The sequence below is a fragment of the Oncorhynchus nerka genome, linkage group LG24 (assembly GCF_034236695.1).
Source record: "Oncorhynchus nerka isolate Pitt River linkage group LG24, Oner_Uvic_2.0, whole genome shotgun sequence".
Taxonomy (NCBI): Eukaryota; Metazoa; Chordata; class Actinopteri; order Salmoniformes; family Salmonidae; genus Oncorhynchus; species Oncorhynchus nerka.
In genome coordinates, this window is record NC_088419.1 from 9,561,881 (window position 1) to 9,574,236 (window position 12,356).

The following is a 12,356-nucleotide window of genomic DNA, read 5'->3' on the forward strand; positions in this document are numbered from 1 at the left end:
GTAGTGCCTCTCCTTACCCCCTGGTGTCTGTGTACTGTAGTGCCTCTCCTTACCCCCTGGTGTCTGTGTGTACTGAGGTGCTGTCTCCTTACCCCCTGGTGTCTGTGTACTGAGGTGCCTCTCCTTACCCCCTGGTGTCTGTGTGTACCGAGGTGCTGTCTCCTTACCCCCTGGTGTCTGTGTACTGAGGTGCTGTCTCCTTACCCCCTGGTGTCTGTGTACTGAGGTGCTGTCTCCTTACCCCCTGGTGTCTGTGTACCCGAGGTGCTGTCTCCTTACCCCCTGGTGTCTGTGTGTACTGAGGTGCTGTCTCCTTACCCCCTGGTGTCTGTGTACTGTAGTACCTCTCCTTACCCCCTGGTGTCTGTGTGTACCGAGGTGCTGTCTCCTTACCCCCTGGTGTCTGTGTGTACCGAGGTGCTGTCTCCTTACCCCCTGGTGTCTGTGTACTGAGGTGCTGTCTCCTTACCCCCTGGTGTCTGTGTACTGAGGTGCTGTCTCCTTACTGAGGTGCTGTCTCCTTACCCCCTGGTGTCTGTGTGTACTGAGGTGCTGTCTCCTTACTGAGGTGCTGTCTCCTTACCCCCTGGTGTCTGTGTACTGAGGTGCTGTCTCCTTACCCCCTGGTGTCTGTGTGTACTGAGGTGCTGTCTCCTTACTGAGGTGCTGTCTCCTTATCCCCTGGTGTCTGTGTGTACTGAGGTGCTGTCTCCTTACTGAGGTGCTGTCTCCTTACCCCCTGGTGTCTGTGTACTGAGGTGCAGTCTCCTTACCCCCTGGTGTCTGTGTGTACTGAGGTGCTGTCTCCTTACCCCCTGGTGTCTGTGTGTACCGAGGTGCTGTCCCCTACCCCCTGGTGTCTGTGTGTACTGAGGTGCTGTCTCCTTACCCCCTGGTGTCTGTGTGTACTGAGGTGCTGTCTCCTTACCCCCTGTTCGTCCAGCTTCATCAGCTGCTCTGTGACTTTAGGTGTGTTGAGAGCCAGTCTGAGACAGTGGGTGTTCAGCTCTGGTACCAGGTAATCTAGCACCTCTTTGAGGGGTAGACCCCGCGCCAGGCCGTGCTTTGAGGTAGATGGCACCGCATCCTCCAGGATAGACCCACGCAGGGTGGTGAGCTAGAGGGAGGAAGAGGGGTATAGAAAGAGGAGGAAGAGAGAAGAGAACAGAACAGGAAGAGGAGACAGATTCATTATTAGATCAGCCAGGAGAGGATTGGGGCCTGTTCAGACCAAAACCGATCTTATCTAACATCGCTCCCTATTTCCACTTAAAGTGCACTACTTATGGAAAAAGGTTGACACACAGACAGAGCAGCTTTCTTCCAACGTCTTCCTCTCAACGGTTAACGCTTCACGGTCATCTGTGGTCAACAAAAACAACAACGAGCGAATGAGAGAGAGATAACAGCGTGTGTGTGTGTGTGTGTGTGTGTGAGAGAAAGTGTGTGGCCTTGGCTTCTCCTCACTGTTCATTCGTTCACTTACAGTAGAGGCACTTAGGGCTAAAATTAACTTCCTGAGGGGAGAACACTATCTAAGGCTAAAGAAAACTTCAGCGGATGGACAGTATACATAATAGAATGACAGAGACCTTTATATTTATTTATTTTTTATCATTATTATTTTTTTAACCTTTATTTAACTAGGCAAGTCAGTTAAGAACAAATTCTTATTTTTAAATGACGGCCTAGGAACAGTGGGTTAACTGCCTGTTCAGGGGCAGAACGACAGATTTGTACCTTGTCAGCTCGGGGATTCGAACTTGCAACCTTTCGGGTTACTAGTCCAACGCTCAGTAGACACACAGAGTCAAGTCCCCTGTGTGTGATTGTGTGTGTGTCACCGAGAGGTGCTGTACAGTGTCATTGGGTGTTGAAAGACAGTGACATTTGCAGGACATTACTATGTATAATAAAATGTATTGTTGTTGTGTACTGTAGCTTAGCGAGACGTTCTGACTGAGACCTGGTATACAGAAGACAGCCATATATGACAAGAACAGCTCAAATAAGCAAAGAGAAATGACAGTCCATCATTACTTGAAGACATTGGGGCGGCAGGGTAGCCTAGTGGTTAGAGCGTTGGACTAGTAACCGGAAGGTTGCAAGTTCAAATCCCCGAGTTGACAAGGTACAAATCTGTCGTTCTGCCCCTGAACAGGCAGTTAACCCGATGTTCCTAGGAAGTCATTGAAAATAAGAATTTGTTCTTAACTGACTTGCCTGGTTAAATAAAGAAAATGAAGGTCAGTCAATGGGGGAATATTTCAACAACTTTGAAAGTTTCTTCAAGTGCAGTCGCAAAAACCATAAAGCGCTGTGATGAAACTGTCTCTCATGAGGATCAGCTCTGCTGCAGAGGATAAGTTCATTAGAGTTAACTGAATCTCAGATTGCAGCCCAAATAAATGCAACAGACACATCTCAACATCAACTGTTCAGAGGAGACTACGCGAGTCAGGCTTTCATGGATGAATTGATGCAAAGAACCCACCACTAAAGGACACCAATAAGAAGCCAGGAAAACACGAGCAATGGAGACTAGACCGGTGGAAATCTGTCCTTTGGTCTGATGAGTCCAAATCTGAGATTTTTGGTTCCAACCGCCGTGTCTTTGTCAGATGCAGAGTAGGTGAATGGATGATCTCTGCATGTGTGGTTCCCACCGTGAAGCATGGAGGTGGTGGTGTTACGGTGTGGATTTTCATTTGCTGGTGACACTGTGATTAATTTACAATTCAAGGCACACTTAACCAGCATGACTACCACAGCATTCTACAGAGATACGCCATCCCATCTGGTTTGTACTTAGCGGGACTGTCATTTGTTTTTCAACAGGACAATGACCCAACACACCTCCAGGCTGTGTAAGGGCTATTTGACCAAGAAGGAGAGTGATGGAGTGCTGCATCAGATGACCTGGCCTCCACAATAACCTGACCTCAACCCAATTGAGATGGTTTGGGATGAGTTGGACCACAGAGTGAAGGAAAAGCAACCAACAAGTGTTCAGCATATGTGAAAACTCCTTCAAGACTGTTGGAAAGGCATTCCTTATGAAGCCGGTAGAGAGAATGCCAAGAGTATGAAAAGCTGTCATCAAGGCAAAGGGTGGTTACTCTGAAGAATCTCAAATATATTTTCATCTGTTTAACACTTTTTTGGTTACTACATGATTCCAATGTAGAATAAAGAAAAACCCTTGAATGAGTAGGTGTGTCCAAACTTTTGACTGGTACTGTATGTGTGATTTTTTGGGGGGGATTTATGATGGCCTATTATCATGCAACCGGGTGAGCGGGGAACAAATACATGTTATTTGTGCTTTAAAATAGCTAATGGAGGACGATTTCACCATGGTTCATTTTCCTGCCAGCCAGGTAGACTCCTATACTCGTCATAAATATAAACAATGTGCTTAATATTAGGAAAGTTGAGAAATAAATATAGGAGGCCTAGCCTATAGAAAGCTGATGAGATCCTCCTCTTTTTATTAGCGGCCATCACTCCGTTTTCTCACGCAAATGCAAAGCCTATAGTAATGTAGCACAACATGAGCTCATGGGCTCTCATGAAGTGTTTCATTAGGCTGTTGATTACATTTTGCATTGATGTCAGAGTGATTAGAGGGACAGTAGAGTGCTGAGTACCAGGCAGTTAAGCACGTTTGGTAGGCTACTAGTGACCATCAGCAGCATCAGAATTTGGAGAAGCCTAATTACTGTGACTAAACGGTCACATGGAACTTGACCGCCTTCATGACTCGTGACTGCCGGTGTGGCAGTAATATGGTCACCCTAACAGCCCTACTCCGGGCCGACGCTTGGCATTCTGCATGGTGATCTTAGGCTGCTCGGCCATTTCAAGAAGCTCCAGAAGAAGTTACTACAAGGGGCGTGGCTGAAAGTTATTGCAAGGGGCGTGGCTGAAAGTTATTGCAAGGGGAGTGGCTGAAAGTTACTGCAAGGGGCGTGGCTGAAAGTTACTGCAAGGGGCGTGGCTGAAAGTTATTGCAAGGGGCGTGGCTGAAAGTTACTGCAAGGGGCGTGGCTGAATTAGCCGAATCCACTTATTTGAAGGGGTGTCCAAATAGTGTAATTCCATCTTGACATTATGGGGAATTGTGTGTAGGCCCGTGACACAACATCTACATTTAATCCATGTTTAATTCTATAACAACAAAATGTGGAAAAAGTCACGGGGTATGAATACTTTGAAGGCCCTGGTGTACATACAGGGAGGGGTAAACGTGACTAGGCAACAGGATAGATAATAAAATAGTGGCAGCAGCGTATGTGATGAGTCCAAAAAAAGTTAGTGCAAAGTGGGTCAATGCAAAAAGTTGGCAGGGAGCTTGGCTCCAGTGATGTTCTGGGCCATACCCACCACCCTCTGTAGCGCCTTGCGGCCGGCATACCAAGCGGTGATGCAGCCAGTCAGGATGCTCTCGATGGTGCAGCTGTAGAACTTTGAGGATCTGAGGATCCGTGCCAAATCAGACACTGCATCTGGTTCGAATCCAGGCTGTATCGTAAAAGTTAAATAAAAAAAATAAAAAATAAGAGGCCTTGTGCGTTCCTCACGACTGTTGTTGGTGTGTTCGGACCATGATAAATCCTTAGTGATGTGCACACCGAGAAACTTGAAGCTCTCGACCAGCTCCACTACAACCCCGTCAATGTGGTTGGGGGCGTGGCTCTGCCCTCCGTTTCCTGTAGTCCACAATCAACTCCTTTGTCTTGACGTTGAAGGAGAGGTTGTCTCATTGTAGTCAGTGATCAGGCCTACCACCATCGTGTCGGATTCGTGATAAGCTTTGAGGGTACTATGGTGTTGAACGCTGAGCTGTAGTCAATGAATAGCATTCTCACATAAGTGTTCCTTTTGTCCAGGTGGGAAAGGGCAGTGTGGATCTGTTGGGGCGGTGAATTGGACTGTGTCCATGGTGTCTGGGATGATGGTGTTGATGTGAGCCATGACCAGCCTTTCAGAGCACTCCGTTGCTACAGATTTGAGTGCCATTTAGACAGGTTACCTTGGCATTCTTGGGGAAAGGGACTATGGTGGTCTGCTTGAAACGCGTAGGTATTACAAACAGTGTCAGGGGGAGGTTGAAAAACGTCAGTGAAGACACTTGCCACATGCTCTGAGTACACGTCCTGGTAATTCATCTGGCCCTGCGGCCTTGTGAATGTTGACCTGTTTAAAAGGTCTTGCTCACATCGGCTATAGAAAAGCTGGGATGAAGGGGGTTGTGGGAAATAAAGAGGAGGAGAGGGAAAGGCAGAAGGGGATCCGGGTTAGAAGAGTGGGAAAGAAGGGAAGAAGAGCCATATATATCCAGGTTAGAAACTCCTATGCCATATATACAAGGGTTGGGGTCAATTAAAATTGAAAGCCAGTCAATTCAGGAAGTAAACTGAAATTCCAATACAATAATTGAAAAAAAGGGCATCTCTTTTCAACAACTTTGAGAAGATATTTGTGTCGAAAAGTTTTTCAATTTTTAAATTCAAAGCACTTCCTGATTTGACTAACTTCAATTCAAATGAACCCCAACCCTGATAGATATATAGCTATTTACCTCGCTGGTTCTGAAGATGACTCTGTATTCGTACTGCTGTCCATGCTCCTTGTGTTCTTCTAGCTTCTCTCTCCTCAAACTCACTGCTACTGGACCCAGAGTGTCATCGACACCCAGGTAGTTCCAATGCTCTGGACGAGAGAGCGAGTGAGAGAGAGAGGAGGGGACAAGGTGAAAGACAGAGAAGAGAAAAAGTCCGATTTTTTTCTCCAAGGCATACAGACATTCATATCTACTCTACCTGAGCAATGCATGAATAGAGATGCTATAATCTCACTTCTCGGGTAGAAGTAGTTCCTGTAGTAACAGTAGGCCCCCAGACCTCTCCTATTCCTCCCAGATACACAGTTGAAGTCGAAAGTTTACATACACTTAGGTTGGAGTCATTAAGTTAAAACTCGTTTCTCAACCACTCCACAAATGTCTTGTTAACAAACTATAGTTCTGGCAAGTCGGTTAGGACATCTACTTTGTGCATGACATCAAGTAATTTTTCCAACAATTGTTTACAGACAGATTATTTCACTTATAATTCACTGTATCACAATTCCAGTGGGAAAATTCCAGAAAATGATGTCATAGCTTTAGAAGCTTCTGATAGGCTAATTGACATCATTTGAGTCAATTGGAGGTGCACCTGTGGATGTATTTCAAGGCCTACCTTCAAACTCTTTGCCTCGTTGCTTGACTTCATGGGAAAATCAAAAGAAATCAGTCAAGACATCAGATAAAAATTGTAGACCCCCACAAGTCTGATTCATCCTTGGGAGCAATTTCCAAATGCCGGAAGGTACCACATTCATCTGTACAAACAATAGTACGCAAGTATAAACACCATGGGACCACGCAGCCGTCATACCGCTCAGGAAGGAGACGCGTTGTGTCTCCTATAGATTAACGTACTTTGGTGCGAAAAGTGCAAATCAATCCCAGAATAACAGCAAAGGACCTTGTGAAGATGCTGGAGGAAACAGGTACTAAAATATCTATATCCACAGTAAAATGAGTCATATATCGACATAACCTGAAAGGCCGCTCAACAAGGAAGAAGCCACTGCTCCAAAAACGCCATAAAAAAGCCAGACTACGGTTTGCAACTGCACATGGGGACAAAGATCATACTTTTTGGAGAAATGTCCTCTGGTCTGATGAAACAAAAATAGAACTGTTTGGCCATAAAGACCATCGTTACTTTTGGAGGAAAAAGGGGGAGGCTTGCAAGCCGAAGAACACCATCCCAAATATGAAGCACGGGGGTGGCAACATCATGTTGTGGGGGTGCTTTTCTGCAGGAGGGACTGGTGCACTTCACAGACCGGATGGCATCATGAGGAGGGAAAATTACGTGGATATATTGAAGCAACATCTCAAGATATCAGTCAGGAAGTTAAAGCTTGGCCGCAAATGTGACAATGACCACAAGCATTCTTCCAAATTTGTGGCAAAACGGGTTAAGGACAACAAAGTCAAGGTATTGGAGTGGCCATCACAACACCCTGACCTCAATCCCATAGAAAATGTGTGGGCAGAACTGAAAAAGTGTCTGCGAGCAAGGAGGCCTACAAATCTGACTCAGTTACACCAGCTCTGTCAGGAGGAATGAGCCAAATCTCACCCAATTTATTGTGGGAAGCTTGTGGAAGGCTACCCAAAAAAGTTTGACCCAAGTTAAACAATTTAAAGGCAATGCTACCAAATACTAATTGACTGTATGAAAACTTCTGACCCACTGGGAATGTGATGAAAGAAATACAAGCTGTAATAAATCATTCTCTCTACTATTATTCTGACATTTCACATTCTTAAAATAAAGTGGTGATCCTAACTGACCTAAGACAGGACATTGTTACTTGGATTAAATGTCAGGAATTGTGAAAAACAGAGTTTAAATGTGTTTGGTGAAGGTGCATGTACACTTCTGACTTCAACTGTAAGTATTTCCTGTAGTAGTAGTAGTAGTAGTGGTAGTAGTAGTAGTAGTGGTAGTAGTAGTAGTAGTAGTAGTGGTAGTAGTAGTAGTAGTAGTGGTAGTAGTAGTAGTGGTAGTAGTAGTGGTAGTAGTAGTAGTAGTGGTAGTAGTAGTAGTAGTGGTAGTAGTAGTAGTAGTAGTAGTAGTAGTGGTAGTAGTAGTAGTGGTAGTAGTAGTAGTAGTGGTAGTAGTGGTAGTAGTAGTAGTAGTAGTAGTAGTAGTGGTAGTAGTAGTAGTGGTAGTAGTGGTAGTGGTAGTAGTAGTAGTGGTAGTAGTAGTAGTGGTAGTAGTAGTAGTAGTAGTGGTAGTAGTAGTGGTAGTAGTAGTGGTAGTAGTAGTAGTAGTGGTAGTAGTAGTAGTAGTAGTAGTAGTGGTAGTAGTAGTAGTGGTAGTAGTAGTAGTAGTAGTAGTGGTAGTAGTGGTAGTAGTAGTAGTAGTAGTAGTAGTAGTGGTAGTAGTAGTAGTGGTAGTAGTGGTAGTGGTAGTAGTAGTAGTGGTAGTAGTAGTGGTAGTAGTAGTAGTAGTAGTAGTAGTGGTAGTAGTAGTAGTGGTAGTAGTAGTAGTAGTAGTAGTAGTGGTAGTAGTAGTGGTAGTAGTAGTAGTGGTAGTAGTATTTCCTGTAGTGGTAGTAGTAGTAGTAGTAGTAGTAGTAGTAGTGGTAGTGGTGGTAGTTGTAGTAGTAGTGGTAGTAGTAGTAGTGGTAGTAGTAGTAGTAGTGGTAGTAGTAGTGGTAGTAGTAGTAGTAGTGGTAGTAGTAGTGGTAGTAGTAGTAGTAGTAGTAGTAGTAGTAGTAGTAATAGTAGTAGTAGTAGTAGTAGTGGTAGTAGTGGTAGTAGTAGGCTCCCAGACCTCTTCCTCCCTCTCACCTCTCAGATAGAGGTATTTCCTGTAGTAATAAGACCCCAGACCTCTCCTCTTCCTCCCTCTCACCTCTCAGATAGAAGTATTTCCTGTAGTAATAAGACCCCAGACCCCTCCTCTTCCTCCCTCTCACCTCTCAGATAGAAGTATTTCCTGTAGTAGTAAGACCCCTGGTCGCAGTGCTCCACAGATCGTTTGGCCCTATCAGCATGCTGTCCCTGTCCGTCTTTAGGGGCCTCCAGCACAGACACCCCGGCGTTGGTGAAGTGGGGGAGAGAGGTCTCCAGGGGTCCCTCCTCTGAGCCACTTCCCCCCCCAGAGCCACTGGTGCTGCCCCCACTGCCTATACTACCCTGCTGAGAAGGGGGAAGGAGTAACGTTAGTATGGAGGTATTGAGGGGGAGGAGTAACGTTAGTATGGAGGTATTGAGGGGGAAAAGGTGTTTGAAAGATGAACTGTCTGATAAAGTAGTGTCTTAGTTCAATATCAATGATGTCACATTATATCAAATTTGAATTATCGTGATATTCAAAATAGGTCCTGGAAATGTGTAAGGGTATAAGCGTGAGTCAGTCTGCATGTGTGTGAGTGAGTGTATACATTCACTGGTCAGTTTATAAGGTAAACACATCTAGTACTGGGTTGGACCTCCCTTTTCCTCCAGAACAGCCTGAATTCTTTGGGCCGTGGAAACATTGCTCAATTGGTATCAAGGGACGTGACGTTTTCTAGGAAAATATTCCCAACCCCATTACACCGCTGCCAGCAGCCTGTACTGTTGACACCAGGCAGGACGGGGCCACGGATTCACTCTGTCATCAGCATGAAGCAACAGGAACTGGGATTCCTCGGACCAGGCGACGTCTTTCCACTCTTCATTTGTCCAAAGTTGGTGATCGCGTGGCCACTGGCGCCACTTCTTCTTCGTGTTTTTAGTTGCTAGGAGGCCGTTGTGGTCGTCTGCTGCAATAGCCAATCCGTGACCAGGACCGACGAGTCGTACGTTCCGAGATGCCATTCTGCACACCATTGTTGTACTGCGCCGTTATTTGCCTGCTTGTTTCCCACCTGTTAGCTCGCACGATTGTTGCCATTCTCCTTCGACCTCTCTCATCAACAGACTGTTTACACCCACAGGACAGCCGCTGACTGGATGTTTGTTGTTTGTTGCACCGTTTCTCTGTAAATCCAAGACATTGCTGGGCGTGAAAAGCCCAGGAGACACGGATGTTTTCTGAGCTACTGGAACCCGGCATGCCTGGCGCCGACAATCACAGCATTCTCAAAGTCGCTTCGGTCACTCGTTTTTATAACGCTCAACAGAACAGTAACTGAATGTCTTGATGCCTGTCTGCCTGCTTTATATAGCAAGACACAGCCACGTGACTCACTGTCTGTAGGAGAGAACCATTTCTGGTGAATGGGGTGGTGTACCTAATAAACTGGCCACAGTGTATCGTGTATATATTGTGTGTGTAGTAGGGTTGTAATGATGTTAGTATGGCGACTCCAGGCAGTAAGGAAGGAAAGGAAAGAAAAGAGAGGGAGACAGACACACAGCCAGACAGACACACAGCCAGACAGACACACAGCCAGACAGACTATGAAGGGGCCTTCATGTCTTGAGGAAAACCATCATAATGTCGGACACGACAACCTTATGTTATCACCCAATCACCACTCAGACACCACCCAGTCACAAACCAATCACCACCCAGTCACCACCCAGACACCACCCAGTCACCACCCAGTCACCACCCAGACACCACCGACACCACCCAGACACCACCCAATCACCACCCAGTCACCACCCAATCACCACCCAGTCACCACCCAGTCACCACCCATTCACCACCCAGTCACCACCCAGTCACCACCCAAACACCACCCAATCACCACCCAGTCACCACCCAGTCACCACCCAGTCACCACCCAATCACCACCCAGTCACCACCCAATCACCACCCAGTCACCACCCAGTCACCACCCAATCACCACCCAGACACCACCCAGACACCACCCAGTCACCACCCAGTCACCACCCAGACACCACCCAGACACCACCCAGTCACCACCCAGACACCACCCAGTCACCACCCAGACACCACCGTTTATATTCCATGCGACAGCACAACATATTTGACATAAAGTACGTTTTTTTGAAGGACCATATCGTTTAGCCGGCTATGTGTGCGTTTCTTTGTCAAGGAAAAACTAGTGGTATGACAACACTAGGTGTGTGGTGTGTGTGTGGTGTGTGTGTGTGTGTGTATATGTGTCCTCCTACCCGTTTAGAGAGGCCAATGTCCCTCTCTCCCTCTCCTCCCAGTTCATTCCTGAAACAAGGACAGTTCAGCACCAGATCGTTGCTCTTCTCATCACCAGGGTCTAGGGCAGGGTTAGTGGTGTGAGTCCCTCCCTGTCCCGTGCCCCCCTCCTTCCCGCTCAGCTCCTCCTGGGACCCGCACGGAGACCCGCCCCCGCCGCATACCCCGCTCTGATTGGACGAGAGCGAGGAAGTGGCTGAGGCCGAGGCGGCGGCCGCGGCGGAGGCGCCCGTGGTGGTGTTCTTGCGTTTCCCGCCGGACTGTCGACCCTGGATGGCCTCGTTGAGGTCGAAGAGGATACTCTGCACGTCAAAGTGAGCGAAGCCTTTCTGACAGGACCAGGGTTTGGGAGGGGGGCCGCTGACGTCCTCCCGCACCCCATCCTCCACATCAGACCCAGCCCGGGACGAGTCACCCTCGGCCTTGACGCTGCGGAGCTTCCTGAAGATGGACTCCCCTCCAGTCTCCGACTGGAATCAGATAAGATCATGACTTTATTATCGCCCATAGGGAAATGTTGTTTGCATCACTGTGCATATATTAAAAACATTAAACAATGTGTAATATTGGTGTAACGTACAGACTCATAACACATTAAAAAACAAACATATTAAGCACAGACATGACAATGTGACCCGTTTCAAGAAGCTAGGCAGTCTAGCAGGAGAAGCTAGGCAGTCTAGCAGGAGAAGCTAGGCAGTCTAGCAGGAGAAGCTAGGCAGTCTAGCAGGAGAAGCTAGGCAGTCTAGCAGGAGAAGCTAGGCAGTCTAGCAGGAGAAGCGGTAACATTTTTCATTTATTTTTTAGCTAAATGTTGTTGTTTTTTGGCAGAAATGTCTTCTGGAATGTGAACTTTCATGACAGTGATCGGGAAGAAATGTGATCGGTGCGGCAGGGTAGCCTAGTGGTTAGAGTGTAGAGGCGGCAGGGTAGCCTAGTGGTTAGAGTGTAGAGGCGTCAGGGTAGCCTAGTGGTTAGAGTGTAGAGGCGGCAGGGTAGCCTAGTGGTTAGAGTGTAGAGGCGGCAGGGTAGCCTAGTGGTTAGAGTGTAGAGGCGGCAGGGTAGCCTAGTGGTTAGAGTGTAGAGGCGGCAGGGTAGCCTAGTGGTTAGAGTGTAGAGGCGGCAGGGTAGCCTAGTGGTTAGAGTGTAGAGGCGGCAGGGTAGCCTAGTGGTTAGAGTGTAGAGGCGGCAGGGTAGCCTAGTGGTTAGAGTGTAGAGGCGGCAGGGTAGCCTAGTGGTTAGAGCGTAGAGGCGGCAGGGTAGCCTAGTGGTTAGAGTGTAGAGGCGGCAGGGTAGCCTAGTGGTTAGAGTGTAGAGGCGGCAGGGTAGCCTAGTGGTTAGAGTGTAGAGGCGGCAGGGTAGCCTAGTGGTTAGAGTGTAGAGGCGGCAGGGTAGCCTAGTGGTTAGAGTGTAGAGGCGGCAGGGTAGCCTAGTGGTTAGAGTGTAGAGGCGGCAGGGTAGCCTAGTGGTTAGAGTGTAGAGGCGGCAGGGTAGCCTAGTGGTTAGAGCGTAGAGGCGGCAGGGTAGCCTAGTGGTTAGAGTGTAGAGGCGGCAGGGTAGCCTAGTGGTTAGAGTGTAGAGGCGGCAGGGTAGCCTAGTGGTTAGAGTGTAGAG

At 47.4% G+C, this 12,356-nt stretch overlaps 1 protein-coding gene across 1 annotated transcript in view; it reads right to left on the reverse strand.

Annotated features, from left to right (window-relative positions):
• The window catches only part of LOC115115078 (signal-induced proliferation-associated 1-like protein 1), a 246,264-nt gene that overhangs the window by 53,653 nt on the left and 180,255 nt on the right, over positions 1–12,356 (reverse strand). Inside the window, exons 5-8 of the mRNA XM_065009423.1 lie at positions 10,703–11,212; positions 8,548–8,770; positions 5,585–5,715; positions 929–1,117 (exon numbers count right to left, since the gene is read on the reverse strand). Of these exons, the coding sequence (XP_064865495.1) occupies positions 929–1,117; positions 5,585–5,715; positions 8,548–8,770; positions 10,703–11,212 (1,053 nt within the window). The remainder of the gene's footprint in view (positions 1–928; positions 1,118–5,584; positions 5,716–8,547; positions 8,771–10,702; positions 11,213–12,356) is intronic.